The following is a 14166-nucleotide window of genomic DNA, read 5'->3' on the forward strand; positions in this document are numbered from 1 at the left end:
AGCCACTGGTGTTGTCTGGTTGGGTGGTTGGTCGGTTGGTGGGCGATATGACAGCGGACAACCTTTTCATGAAATTCGCATTTATATAGCAAATAACGGGCAAAGAGTTACATCCCGATGACTTACTTGCTTTCTATCACCCTGGCTTAATCTCCACTCAAAATTGGTTTTAAAACGACAGTTTATTATAAGAACCTTGTAGGTAGCTACCAGCATACAACCAAACCAGACATTAACGGGGCATGACCTTGAAAACACAAGAAAAGTCCCCATTGAACGACCCTGAGTAGAAACAACCGGGCCTTGGATATCGCGAACCACCCAAACAACCCATCACACTCAATCAAACTTCCTCCCACAATCGAAAACAAAAACATAACCCATCCCGTTCTTCCACCTTGTTGTATACGAACCAAGTCCCCAAACTATAGACGAGTCTTTCGTTCCCTTATCCACCACACACTCCACCACCAACGATGACACCGACGCAACACAGGCAAAGAGCCCCATCAGAAGACCTCGTTCCGGATAATAACAATCCCGACTAATGCTTTTCTGAAACAACGAATGCCCTCAGCCTATGACATATGTGCGGAACATCCACCTTGCAAACCAGGGGGGAATCATGAGAGAAAACAGGAAGATAGGAAAGTAGCAGCCCCGAGCTAGAAAACAAGCTGATTTTAACGCCCCCGTCCTGAATCAAAAGACACAACTCTGCTGAAAAGAGGCTTAATGCCCGGAGAACTTCTGCTTCAGCTTGGCGAAGAAGCCGCTAACTCTGTTCTTCTTCTTGTCGGCCGTGGTGGTCTTGGTGAGGGTGGCATCAGCACCCGTGGCCTCGGCAACGGCGGCATCAGCAGCAGGTGTGCTTCCATTGGTAGCGGGCTTGGCCTCCTCGGCGGTGGCCTCGGTGGCAGTGGTGGTGGTGGTTTCGGTGGTAGTAGCGGGAACGGCAGAAGTGGTAGCCTCACCCTCAGCAGCAACCTTGGCCTCCTCAGCCTTGGTCTCCTCAACCTTGGGCTCCTCAACCTTGGGCTCCTCAACCTTGGGCTCCTCAACCTTGGGCTCCTCAACCTTGGGCTCCACAACCTTAGTTTCCTCAACTTTGGGCTCTTCAACAGCTGGGGGGAGCTCAACAGCCCTGATGGACGCAGGCTCAGCAGCAACTGGCTCGGCAGCCGGGGCAGCGTCGACAGTCTTGACCTCCTCAGCGGCAGCAGGTGGCTCAACGACCACAGCAGTATCGGCAGCCTTGGTCTCCTCGACGGGCTTTGGCGCATCAATCTTGAGGGGCTCTGGCTCGACAGCCTTGACCTCCTCCAAGAGTTCGGCCTCGACCTCCCTCTTGTCCTCAACCGCAGTAGCATTGCTAACAGCCTCTGGGCTCTCGCCAGCCTTCTCCAAAGACTCCTTGACCTCAACAGGAACAGCATCGGCGACAACCTTGGTCTCTTCCTCAATCTTCGCGGCAGCAGCAGCCTTGGCCTCCTCTTCCGCCTTAGCTTCCTCGGCCTTGATGTACGCCTGGGCCTTGGCAGCAGACTCCTCAATAGAATCTGCGGGCTTCACCTCCTTCAAAAGCTCAGCCTCTACAGCAGCCTTCTCCTCCACAGCAGCAGTGTTGGCCGCAGCCTCGGGGCTCTCGAGAGCCTCCTTGAGGGACTCCTTCACAGGGGCAGGAACCTCAGGGGCCAGGCTCTCCACAATCTCCTCTTGCTTGGCCTCAACCGCTTGTTGCTGGGCCTCGGTGATGGTCTGCTGAACAGACTCGGGAAGGACCTCCTTGACGGAATCGGGAAGGTTGGTAGCGGCATCGGTAGCGACTTCGGTCGCCTTCTGGGTAGCCTCGGTGGCAGTCTCGGTGGCCTGGGTAGTGACGTTGGCAGCAGCCTCGCTCGCCTTCTGGGCGGCGTCGCTAGCAACCTCGGTAGCCTTCTGGGCGACGTCACTGGCAACCTCGGGAGCCTTGGCGGCGTAGTCAGCAGCAACATCGCTGACCTTGTGGGCGACCTCGGTAGCAACCTCGCCGGCGTTCTGGGCAGCAACGACGGCAGCACCGAGGAGAGCAGTGCCGGCGGTGGCAGCAACAGCGGCGACAGTCTCAGCCACTGACTTGTCGTTCTCCGACTTGTCGGTGCCCACACCCGCAGTGCCCTCGGAAGTGGAAGCGACCTCGGGAACCTTCTGAAGAAGCTCCTCCTCGACGGCAGCCTTCTCCTTCACCTCCTCCTCGATGGCGCTGGCCTCAGGCTCAACATGGGCCTCTTCTTGGCTGTGCTTGACGATTTCGGGCACCTTGCCTTCCAGGGGAGCCTGGGCGGCAAGAATGGCTGTGGTGGAGTCGGGACCAACGGTGTTAATGGTGACATCATTAGCGCCAGCGATTGGCAGGCTGGACTCAGGGATCATGGTGCTGGTGACTGGGGGAAGCTCAGTCTCAATGCCGGGAATACGATCAGACTTCTCGTACGACTCCTTGTCCAAGGTGACGTGGCTGTCGATGGCCTCAACTCTGGCAGCGCCGGGAACTGGCTCACCAGCCGGCAACGAGATGGGGTTGACGGCGCCAATGGCGGCGGGGAGGGGGTCAACCTTGACCTGCTTGTCGAGCTCGGCAAGAGGAGTTTCGGGGTAGGTGCCGGGAGGCGAAACCTCGGCGGACTTCTGCTCCTCAGCCGGAGCAGCAACCTCCTCCTTCTTCTTCTCCCTCGCGGGAGCTGTGGGCTCCTTGTCGGCCGTCAAGGGGACGACAGCGGCCAATTGAGCGGTGGTGGATTCGGGGGTGACTGTGTTGATGGTGGCCGTGGCGGGGCCGGCCTCTTCTACCTTGTCCGCCATTATTTGCTTGGGTAATAAAATGTTGTTTTCGTTGCCTTCGTGATCCTTCTCCTGAGGCGCCGTGTGGTCTGTAGTCCAAACTCCGTCGACGACAAACTGGACGAGGGAATAATGTCAGTAAAAGAACAGGTTGACCTGGTAAATTGAGGCGCTTGGAACAAAAGTTAAGCTAACAGCGGGGATTCAATTCAACTTAAAAGCAGCACCGGGGAGAGGGGCAGTTCCAGCTGGAGACCTGGAATGCAAGCTGCAAGGCCCCGGCTCCTGGTCCTGGTCCTGCGTCACAACCTCGAAGCGGTATTGGATCATGGGACTCGCATTTGCGCTTATGGGTCCCACTGAAGATACCGCTAGTCTCGGTTGCAACGCTCGGTGCTCATCCTGCGTTGATGCTCCGGAGTAGGAGCCAGCTCACAGAGATGGCATCAGACACTGTCGGTATATGTCTGGCAGAAGCCCACCAGACACAGTCCAACAAACCCAGCCCGCGACCGCCAGCCAAATATTGTCATTGACCCCGTCCTATACAGCATAACATGTGCCAATTGGAGTGGGGTGACATCTGCTGAGGTTTTGGAGCCCCCTCTTGGCGGGGCGATGGAGCGGTTGCTTGGCTGTCGGTGGGTGCATCTCGGTGTGGGTGGAGATTCACAAGCACAACTTGATCTCCCTTCACCTGCCGTCCCCGCTCCGGCTGATTGCGACCCCCGCCATGCCTTCGAGACCAATGCTGGTAGAGAAAAAAGCCGTTATGATATTGGGAGCAGCATGGCGTCTTGCAACGGTCTAAGAATGGAAAAAAAAAAGAAACGCGCGGCTGGGAAGAGGAGGCAAGGGTGACGAGGATGATGATATGCTGGAGGGGGTAGACGAGGGATCAGAGCAAGCGGAAGGAAACAGTCATACACACCTTGTAGTAAATCTTTTCCGAGGTCTTCGGTAGCGTTACGGTCTTCTGAAAGATCTGTCCAACGCGGTCAAGCTGCTCGCTCTTGCTCCAGTCGTCAAAGGTACCTGTCACGTAGACTTCCTCGGCATCATGGGGCCTATCAATTGAGGAGAGGAAACAGTTAGCAAGCTGTCGAACATATAGGCGGCAGAATCGTCATGGTGGCGTCAACCGGGCGAAGCTTCGAGCGCGGCTGGATTTGCGAGTCAGAGAGTGCTCGCAAGGATGCAAGCTCTCTGAGCGCAATTCGATGCGACCGGTTGGCAAACCGCGACATGATGAGTTGCTCTCAATCTGTTGATGGAGACTGCCATTGCCCAGAGCAAAATAGAGGAGATGGATGATGCATGCGATGCGACTAACCACTTGAAGGTGAAAGTGCCCATGGCTGCAGGATGCTGCTGATTGGTGAGAACAAAGAGTTCGCTTTGACGGTAACCGTGGGTATAGATAGTATCAAGCAGCGGGCGGCGTGTCGAATGAAAGCAGGAAGCAGGTAATTGCTGGCTTTTTTCGCAAAGGGAGCAGGAGCAGGAGCAGGAGCAGGAGCAGGTGGAAGTTGAAGCTCGGAGCCGACGGGGGTGATGCTGTGTGGAAGGGGCTTGTTGAGGTGTGTCTTGTCTCTCGAGCTCTCTCGGTCGAGAGAAATGCTTATGCGGCGATACGGCACACAGACCTCCCGTCGCTCTGGCTGATAGGCAAGGGTAGCTCAGTTGATTGGTGGGGGTCGCGCTGACGTCAATAAAATATGAGAGAGGTGGAGAGAGAGAGACAAAGGGCCGCGCAACCAGGAAATGGAAAATCTGGGGATTTTAGAGACAAACGGGAGCTGAAGTCTATTTTGAGCTGCCACCAAATCGTTATCGCAAATCCTTGAACGATAGGGATAGGATAATCAGCGTCAAATTTTTTTTTTTGCAGACAGCGGCGCGCAATCACATCAAACAGTCAACAAATGGAAGAGGCTGGCTCGCTCGGGTCAAAGGTGAAAGCTGCGAATGCGCTAGGGTCCAATTGCGCATGCCAAGGCAGGCCACCCGGCCACGTCCGTTGAGGATCACGATTCTTGGCCTAGGTACTTTGTAACTCCCACCGCCGTCCCCTACCCGTCCTTTCTCACACGTGGATGTTCACCGGCTCTAGGTCTCTCGTTGAGGAAAGAATTTTGTCAGCCTTTTGTCTCAACCAACTTCAGCAGCCCGTCTTTGACATTTTGGTCATGCTGGTTCCTCTCGGCTCGTTGCTTGTTGAAGCCATCCTGTGCACAAAGATAACGCCACCACGACCTTGTATGGCACAGAACCATCACAATGGTGTGGAAGCTTCGAGCTCAAAACTGTCAAACCGAACCTCAAATTTGCTTACGCACGTCATCCCACCCAAAGTGTTTGCAAGTGGCAGCCTATTTTAGCACACCGACCAGGTACCTGGCAGCCTGGCATGACATGCACTCACTTACACACAACCGACCACATGTAACCCTAACCCAACCTGCCAACGTAGACAACAATACTCCCTAGACATACATATGCACTCCCAGTTCGCGAGTTGGCAGACATTATTGATCGATCTGCATATCATCCCTCGTTCACATTCCATCTCACTATCCCTATAAACACTATCCGTTGCCGAATAAGTTCGCTGTGTGTGGCTTCCATTTTTCATCGTCCACCTCCTTTCTACAGCAGTCCCTGCCGGTACCAAGGAGCCAGACCAACAAAAATAAGTGGTGTTTGAGAACGCCAGTTCCATGCCAACCAAAAAGTAAACAATGAGATAAACGGTGCCAGAGAGAAACAAAGGCTGCAGCAATGGGGATAAACAATTCACCTGCAAGCTCTTGCTCTCGGGCCAAAGAATAACAACACAAAACAAAAGCACCTATATATCCAAACTCCAGGAATTCGTTCATAAAAAGAACGTGATCATGACCCAATTTTTTTAAAAATGAAAAACAATCCCTTCCAGGCACTTTTGTCAGTCAGAACAAAAGCTTCAGTTTTATGAACCCCTCTTTTACCACCCAAACTGCTCACAATGCAGTTCAACCCCTGGCCCATCCCCATGGATCAACCTCGCGGTGGTATCCCTGACCACTCTCATCAACCCATGTGGCCCGCATGCAGCCACCAGAATCCGTTGGTTAGCCGGTGTGCTGTTGACAGCATCTCTGATCAACGAAGCCGCATCTGGACGACCCTCCTTGATTGGGTGCTCAAACCGGTGCACTGACGCCGAAGTAACAATCTCTTTGCCTGACGATCGGCTGCTCTGATGCTCGACATGGGTCTCGATGGCTTCGTGCATCTCCTTCTCGGGGTCCCTATCCCCCAGTGGCCGTCGGTGCGTGGGAGCTGGAATACGTGGCTCGTTCTTCTCCGTATCGGTTTCAATAGGTGACCGTGGTGGGGAGGCCACTTCATTATCAGAGGATGACGACCTGGATTGGAGGAGCGGGTTCTGCCCGTTGCTCGGAAGGTCAGAGGTCGAGGTGGGGGATCGAGTCACGTAGAGGGTGACGTTGACTTTGGTTGAGTGAGCGTGGGTGCGCAAGAGGTCGAGCTGTTCCTTGAACCAAGAGAGGTTCTCTGTTGGGTGGTTGAGTCAGTCCAACTTCTCTGGCATAGAGGTAAACAGGACAAGCTTACCGTGCTTTTGAACTGCCCAAATAAAAACAATATTCTTGTGAGTCTCCTCTGTCATCCGCTCCAGAACATTCACTGCCAAACCAAATGTGAAGGTAGCACCGCCACCGCCAGCAATAAGCACAATCTTGTCGAACTCCATGGGGTCAGGGAAGGTGCCATAAGGACCATCAACCGATGCCTTTACTGAGACACCAGGGTTGGCAACGGCATAGTTGTGAAGATCTCGTGTGAAGCCATTCTGAGCCTTGACGGTGAACTCGACAGGTGATCCGCGGTGGATGGTAAAGGGGTGTGTCTCCAACTTCCGAATAGCGGGCAACCAGATAAAACAGTGCTTTCCTGGTTCAGCTCTTGCCGGAACCTTCTTGAGAACAACCTTGGTTCCCCCGTTGGGCAGAGGGTAGAGAGTGGCTTCGTTGTTGACGCTGTTGTACAAGACTCGAGACATCCTGATGATGCGGTCGGCGACCCACATCGATGCGGCAAGGAGTGTGATGATGTATGCTGGCTTGGTGAACTCGGGCTGGTGGAAGCCTGTTGCAACGATGCCCACAATCCAGCAGGTAATGTGAGTGACATAAAACAACTCATACCAGAAGCGCCGAAGAATGACCGCTGCGAATACGACACTGAGGAAAGCAAAGCCTGCAACGATGGCTGCGATCTCACCCGGTTCGGCATACTTGGTCAACAGGCGGCCTTGGCTGTTGAAGAAGGCCGTGTACATGGCTCCGTGCAGAACCATCTGCGTAAACATGGTGTAGCCTGCGATTTGGTGAAGGCAGTTGAGTCGTTCATATGAGTAAGCTGTGAGAAAAGCTAGGGGCGTGTTTTTGAGGGCTAGAAAGACGAGGAATGCGAGGTTGACCAGAGCCATCCTACCAGACTGTCAGCATACATCACGGCACGTCATGGAGAAGGAAGCCATACCAGCCAAATCGTGCCGCAAAGTTTGACAATGAGTTGGTCTCGACGTGAATGAACATGGCCATCAGATTGAGTGCCAAGTACACAATAACCAGAATTGCATGCCCGGCCGAGCTGAAGCCAGGAACCTTTCTGACCAGAAGGTTTCTGGTGAGCCTGAGTATGGTTTCTCGTCAGTCAACTAGTACTCAGCCTGCAGAAACTCTCCCTTCATACCTTGAGGTTGCCACGAAAGGACGGCCAAACATTCCCAGAGGCTTCTTGGATCTCTCCAGCTTTACCACCAGCAGACGTGTCCAGTGGAAAAGCACAAAGACGGCGATCAAGCCACAGATCCCTGCCGCATAGTATCTCATTGCCTGTTCTGACACCTTCTGCCTCGCGGCGAACATGGCATAGTAGGCAGGGTTGCTAGGCCCATGGCTAGCCTGGCCACCGGCGGCCGTGCCTCCATGTCCGCCTCCGGTCGCTGTACTTGGGGACGGTCCGGCCATCACGGAGCTGAGGTTATAGGAGCAAGTGGGGTTGCTGAGAAGGCAGCACTGGGTGAGGTTGCGGACAAGGCAAAGATAGAAGCAGGGCTGGGCAGGATGGGCGGGCAGCAACTGCTTTATACAAGCTAGGGGTCTTCAGCAAAGCAAGAAAGAGCCAGGGGCAAGGACGAGAGCAAGAACCGAAACTTGAAAAGAAGGACCGTGGTCTAGACCTTCTTTGAGTAACCCATATCACTCTGGGAACCTGGTATATATCTAGTCTTCCCGCAAGCCATCGTGGCCAGCAGGGCTCTCCGCCAGCTTGTTGAAACGGGGGAGGTTGAGTGGAGCGTGTCAAGTCGGTACTCCCATATACGGAGCCGACTTGGATGAAAACATGGCAGGGGGGCATTTAGACTACCAGAATGAAAAGTTGATTGCTTCAGCGTCACATGGAGGAGCTTGGTAGCTACAAGCCAGGCGTCCACGGCACTTCGAACTCCACCATATCCTTGCCAGACTGGTGATGGCAAGTTCCGTCCGTCTTTGGTCACCATGGCTGCCAGCCGGCCTCCAGGACTGCCTGACGACCTCCACAATGCTCTCACGCTGGGGAGTACGCGGCGCTTCACCGGCCGTGCCGTCAAGCCCCAAAGGGGTGGATTCTGCGGGCAGGCGATGCGGGTCCCGGGGCTGGCATGCAGGGCCGGCGGGCGTGTGTTCTGTGACAACCTTTTCGGGGGGGTTGAGATATTGACGGTTTCCCATCTGGGTATTTGGTCAGACTGACAAAGCAGCAACGCCAGTCCCCAGACAGATAGACGAGGCCCTAGAGGGCACAACGAATGTGGAACGCCAGCCATGGCCTGGCATAGATGGGCTACAACTGGAAGGGCCATCGTCATTGGCGCAACGGTAGTATCAGCAATCTGGCTAAAAAGGGAGGATAATAACTGGCCCACTAGAGCAAATCCCGCCTGACCGTTGAAACTCGTGCATCGAATGCGTAGCCGTGAGGGAGCGAGTCCCAGGAAAGGCCCCTGGCTGCCATCCAATATCTACCCCACAACTCGCAAACGCACGCAATATCTGTCAATATCAACGCCGACCCTCTATCAAGTTGTGGCAACCTCGTCCGGGCACCGGTCTGTGGGGCTCCGGGAGACGAGGCCTGTTGCTGGCTCTCTGGTTCTGCCGCACTGCAGGCGACCATCACCGACCGCTGCACCACACTCCAGCTTGCAGGCCCTACCTCCACCAAGCAACATGGAGGTGACGGTTCGGTCTTTCGCCACGTGAGACGCGGTTGAGATAGGCGAGGACGTAGCCGAATTGACCGCGTCAGACGCGAGAAGCAGTAGCAACTGAAGCGAACATGACATATCTCTGTGTCTGTGTCTGTCCCGCCTCCCTGAGAAACAAAGGGCACAAGGGAAGGGAAGGGCAGAGATGGAAAAGAGGGGCGTGTCCGTCTATCTGAATCTGAACCACAGGACTCGTCGAGGATCCCACGACGAAACAGGCATGCAGGATAATAGCAGTTGATGAACCAGCGCAAATCATAACGCGGCATAGTGAACAGGCGCGGCAGATTGACTTTTGGACTGCCGGGGGGCGGTGGTGGTGGTGAACAGGGGGGTGACTGATAATAAGAAATGGAATATGCAGAACAACGGGCAGATAGAAAACAACCAAAAGCTTGGTTGCCACGCCCAATCCCATCCGTCTTGTCTCTCCCCAGGTTGAGTGTGCGGACCGTTTTTGTCTTGGGACGGCAGGTGGGTTTGCCAAAAAAGAATGATTGTATCCATGAGACGGAAAAGCTTCCATGAGGCGGTTGTGGCCCACTGTGCCATCACATGTCTTTTCGTCTCGGAGACAGCATCCGTTCAAAACTGTGGAAGCGAAGTCAGATGCAAGCACTCGGAGTGGTTCAAAAGCAGTAGGTAGCAAGCGCAGCACTTGGCAGTTGGGCAGCTCGTGGGCGCGGACGGGGCATGGGTAAGGACAGCTTCCATTGCCGATGTTGCAGGGAGCCATGGCTGTTGACATTGACAAGGTGGTGGTGATGGGATGAACGGCGGAGGGCCAATCAAGCTGAGGCCGGGCCACGATCACCGGCTTGCAGAGGTACAAGAATCGGGTCAATTTAAGGAACAAGAAAAGGCAAAAGAGAGAGAACAATCGGGAAATAGCTGGTGCAAGGAGAGGCTACACAAAGATCGCCTCCCTCACCTGCCGTCAGTTTAAACTCGATCAGTCGCTCCCCCGCGCCGTGGGGAACTGGGGTGGCCTCCGTTGCGCTAAGCCCTATTGGGTAACCTTGCAAGCTTGAATGCCGAGACTTTGCCCAGATTGGCCTTGACCCATTGACTTTCTTTCCATTCCATTTCTTCTGCAGAGCAGCACCGCTACTTACTTTACATCAGGTTTTGCGCCCAGAGGCCGATGTCCTTATTGCAAAAATACCTATGGCAGGTCTTCAGTCTCAACAGTCCGACGTCTTACGTGTTGTATGCTGTCGGCATTTGACGACATTTCCAAGGCGCCGAGGGCGTGGAAAATTGGTTTGAGGAAACGGTCACCGACAGCGTGCATCACCGATGCAGCAAGTGGTTGCGTCAGCCTCCGAAGATCAGGAGCAGCCGCTTTCTGTGCGTCTGGTCAAGGTGTGTGTGTGTGTTTCCTATCGGTGTATCTTGCCGGACCCCCCTCCGTGATGCCCGCAATGACGAGATGACCCACCAAGCCTGCAACCACCACAAAACAGGGGACTAACCCTCACGCCAAAGGGAAGCAGCTGTCACGAATTAAAATCAACAGGCGAGATGTAATTGTCAGAAAAGAGAGGCCGTGACCCTCTGGAGGATGCGATCACTCCCATCTCGGTACATTTTTTTCCATGTCCCAGTTGGGCATATAGCTACTTACATACAGGTTACTACTCACACAGCACGGACCCTATCAACATGTTTGGTCGCTTCCATCAGAGCTGCAAGCGATCTCTTGTCTCCCTCCCCAGTCTGTGCGGGATTCTGCACCAGGACGGCTTTGTCAGATCTTACTTTCCACGTCTTTATTTGGACCCTCGACCCTACCGCCATTCATGTTCTAAGCGAGGGCCGTTTGCTGTCATGCTTGACTTACACGCAACCTCTGGATCCACCGCCAAGAAATTACCCGCGTCCAGCTATGCTACCTACGGCACCCTTCAAGCCTTACATTGTGTTTACTTATCGGTCCGGGGTGATGGTGCAAGTAAGATTGGGGCCGAGAGTAACGCCCCTAGTGCATTATAGCTTCTCTTCCTGGCTATGATCCGATATCTAGTTATGGACAGACTTCTGCTCTCGGCGGTAACCCGGCCACTGGTGTCCAACAAAAACCTGACCTTGTTTTTTTGGTGATGGGTTCACATCTCTTATCTTTTTGGGTGTGTAGTATCAGGACCAAACTCTGGGACTGTTGACGGGCATTCATGCTGCAGGATCAAGTAGGTACCTATTCAGGATGGTGTTGCAGTTGCAGTTCTTTAACCACTAGAGCTATGGCTGGGTTTTCTATCCACGTTGCATCAACCATGTCGGTTGTTGCGCGCGGTGGAACTTCTCAACCAGGCCTTTGTTCGGGGCATATTCCGCCCATCGATGAGATCTTCAACCTGTCACCCATCTATCTACTCGGCCAGATTGACCACGGCACATGAAAAGCCAGTCCAACCTTGGTGGGAAGTTCCGAGCAGCCAACAGATTGGTGGAGATGGACAGTTGAATTTACCTCGCCAGCATGTCGAACCGCTCCCTGACTGCAACATCATTTGGGCGCTTTTACAAGGGCCCATCGCGGAACTGCTGACTGATGAGAAGGTGTTTCTTACATGATATCACGGCACGTTCCAGGTTGGTGGGGAAAGCAGTAAAGATGAGTGTAATAACAAAAACTTTTATTTCTAAAGCAGATCTCTAAGACAAGGCAGATGCTGACAAGACACGGGCGACAGATCACATTCCAAATACAGACTCCTGGACTCCACGCGACTGTGACTCTAAGCAAAACCAAATCTCCTCCACCGTTTTACGCACTTATCCTGACGGTAGACCAGCTACGGCGAGGACAAAGGATTTGTTAGTATACGGACAATAATAAGCCATGGACGATGCAGAAACGACGGGATAGTGTTGGGTAGGGAGGGTTAGTCAAACCTGAAGCCGGCCAGTCGAGCCCCAAAGTAGATAGAGGGGAAGGTAGCGCACATAAAGTGAAACCAGCTGACAAAGGTGAGGTAGGGCATGTTCCCAAAGCAGCCACCGTTGATGTACCCGCCATACCCGCCAACCATGATGAGGTTCCACTGGTAGGCGTACACGAGGGAGCCGAGGAGGAGGAGGAGAAGGATGAGATCTTGCCAGGAGAACCCGCTCCCCTTGTTGTCATCAGATTCCTTCTTGGCAGTAACAGTGGTAGTAGCAGCAGTAACTGTTGTTGGGAAAGGCCTAATAATTTTGGAGGGAGAGACAAAATCAGGGGTGCTCTTGTTGCTCTTGGGGGTGGCTTTCGTGGGAGTGGTGGGAGGTGTCTGCTTTGGGGTCACAGGGGGGTCGGGGTTGAATACCTTGAGGGGCCTGCGTACCGTTTGCTGGAAGAGATATGGAGCGAGGGCGCTGGGGGAGATTTTGTCCCAGTCGACGTCGGTGGGGACCTTCCACACGTACTCACCGGGCTGTTCCCACGCCGAGGCGGAGTACTGGCCCGACCTGACGGTGCCGGTGCTGTCCGAGTTGACTGTGCCTGACTTGCCGGTGGGGGTGGCGGGTTCCTCCTTGAAGGGGTTGCGGAGTTTATTTGTGGAGGGCCAGTCATAGATCGACTCGATGACCTTGATCATCCAGTCCGGGAGGGACTCGCCCTCCTCGAGGTCGTGGTAGATCTCGAGGGCGCGGACGTCGCGCTTGAGGGCCTTTTCCCGGTCGGTGAGGGTGTGGTCGTCGGAGTATTGGAGGTAGTCGGGGTAGCGGAGCGAGAGAGGGTTGGGGTGGGAGTAGTAGAGCTGGTCTGCGGGGGTGTTTTCGACGAGCTTGGCCCGGGCGAGCTGCTGCTCTCGGGTTGGTCGCCAGTGGTAGTTGAAGGTGTCAACCAGTTCGGGCTTTTTGGTTTCAGGCAAGTGGCTTTCAGCGGGGATGGCTCCGTCGTCACCTCCGGACCAACTATCCTGAGATTTGTCCTCGGAGGAGGATGTGAGAGGCTCGGTGGAGGTGGATCCGGTAGAGTCACTAGTAAAGTTGAATATAAACCTCCTGACGCCCGTTGTGGTACCAGCGTTGTTCCACGTGTTATCAACAGGTTCTGTGTTTTCCCATCTGTTATAAGTGGTCTCCTGCGGCTTACCAGCCTTCGGAGTCTCCTTATCAGATGGGGAGGGGATGATTGTAGGGGAGGTGGCCTTCTCAGAGACAGCGGGAGAGCTGCCCAACTGAGAGACAGTGGGAGAGTTGAGGGTATCCTCGTCCAACTTGTTACCGTTGTCCTTGAACTTGTCCGGAGTGGCACTGCGGGTCTGGTCCTGGTCATACTTGGATGATGAAGAAGAGGTGCTGTTCACTTCCGTAGGGTCATGGATGACCTTCACAGGGTCGGGATTGGTAGATCCGGCAGAACGGCTGGGTTTGGCAGGGCTTTGATCAGTGTTCCCTCCGTTGGGGTAAAAAATGACCGTCACCGGGTCCGAATTAGTAGAACCGGCAGGGGAATCGGAGTCAACAGACTCGGCAACAGAGTTGGAATCGGGCTCAGCACCAGTCTCAGTCTCGGGCTCGGCATCAGTGTCGGCCTCAGCATCGGTCTCGGTCTCGGACTGAGTATCAGGTCCGGAGTTCTGCTGGTGCTCTTCGAGGGCAGAGTATGTGGAGTCGGGATCAAAGTCTCTGATGGACCCGCGATGAGGTCGAAACACAGATCCAAAAGCGTTCTGAATGGCCTCAAACATGGTGAGTGGTGTTTGTGGTTGTGGTGTGATAGGTGTCTGGGGTATGGTCTAAGGAATACTGTCAAAGTATTATCACAGCAGGTGTCCTGTTGTTGAAGTAGTATTCAATTAGTATGTCGGTATTGTCACACCAGGTGTTCTGTTGTCAATGTAGTGGATGTTGGAGTGTCTGTTCCAGCTTTTTTTCAGGACTTGAGTTGGGAAGACAGCGTGCTTTAATACCCAAACAAGAGACATCATAAAGATGTTTCACTTATGCTGCTTGAGAGAAGGGCTTGTTCTTTCCATAATGACTTGTTCTGTTGTATTGTGACAAGCCATAATGGACAATGGGTGTGCTTATTT

At 54.0% G+C, this 14166-nt stretch overlaps 3 protein-coding genes across 3 annotated transcripts; all 3 read right to left on the reverse strand.

Annotated features, from left to right (window-relative positions):
* Nucleotides 1-309: 309 nt before the first annotated feature.
* On the reverse strand, nt 310-4176 carry CRP1 (Cruciform DNA binding protein; the record flags this gene model as incomplete). Its single annotated transcript, XM_062946569.1, has 3 exons — nt 310-2937; nt 3752-3887; nt 4154-4176. 3 exons carry the CDS (start codon nt 4174-4176, stop codon nt 733-735), a joined length of 2364 nt encoding a protein of 787 aa, XP_062800211.1. The 3' UTR covers nt 310-732.
* A 1173-nt stretch (nt 4177-5349) lies between these two features.
* Nucleotides 5350-10036, reverse strand: QC764_402910 (uncharacterized protein). Its single transcript, XM_062946570.1, has 4 exons — nt 7582-10036; nt 7369-7521; nt 6439-7316; nt 5350-6378 (listed from the first exon to the last, which is right to left on the reverse strand). The coding sequence occupies exons 1-4, from the start codon at nt 7857-7859 to the stop codon at nt 5807-5809; spliced, it is 1881 nt and encodes a 626-aa protein (XP_062800212.1). The 5' UTR covers nt 7860-10036; the 3' UTR covers nt 5350-5806.
* A 1994-nt stretch (nt 10037-12030) lies between these two features.
* Nucleotides 12031-13821, reverse strand: QC764_402920 (uncharacterized protein; the record flags this gene model as incomplete). Its single annotated transcript, XM_062946571.1, has 1 exon — nt 12031-13821. The coding sequence occupies one exon, from the start codon at nt 13819-13821 to the stop codon at nt 12031-12033; it is 1791 nt and encodes a 596-aa protein (XP_062800213.1).
* Nucleotides 13822-14166: the final 345 nt, after the last annotated feature.

This window comes from Podospora pseudoanserina, chromosome 4 (assembly GCF_035222485.1).
Source record: "Podospora pseudoanserina strain CBS 124.78 chromosome 4, whole genome shotgun sequence".
Taxonomy (NCBI): domain Eukaryota; kingdom Fungi; phylum Ascomycota; class Sordariomycetes; order Sordariales; family Podosporaceae; genus Podospora; species Podospora pseudoanserina.

Bases quoted from the DNA above. Each gene is read 5' to 3' on its own strand.
- QC764_402910 (XM_062946570.1), bottom strand. From the start codon at position 7,859: ATGGCCGGACCGTCCCCAAGTACAGCGACCGGAGGCGGACATGGAGGC. The intron at 7,522-7,581 runs GTATGAAGGGAG...AACCATACTCAG, and splicing joins CCTTTCGTGGCAACCTCAAG to GCTCACCAGAAACCTTCTGG. The intron at 7,317-7,368 runs GTATGGCTTCCT...ACAGTCTGGTAG, and splicing joins TTTGCGGCACGATTTGGCTG to GATGGCTCTGGTCAACCTCG.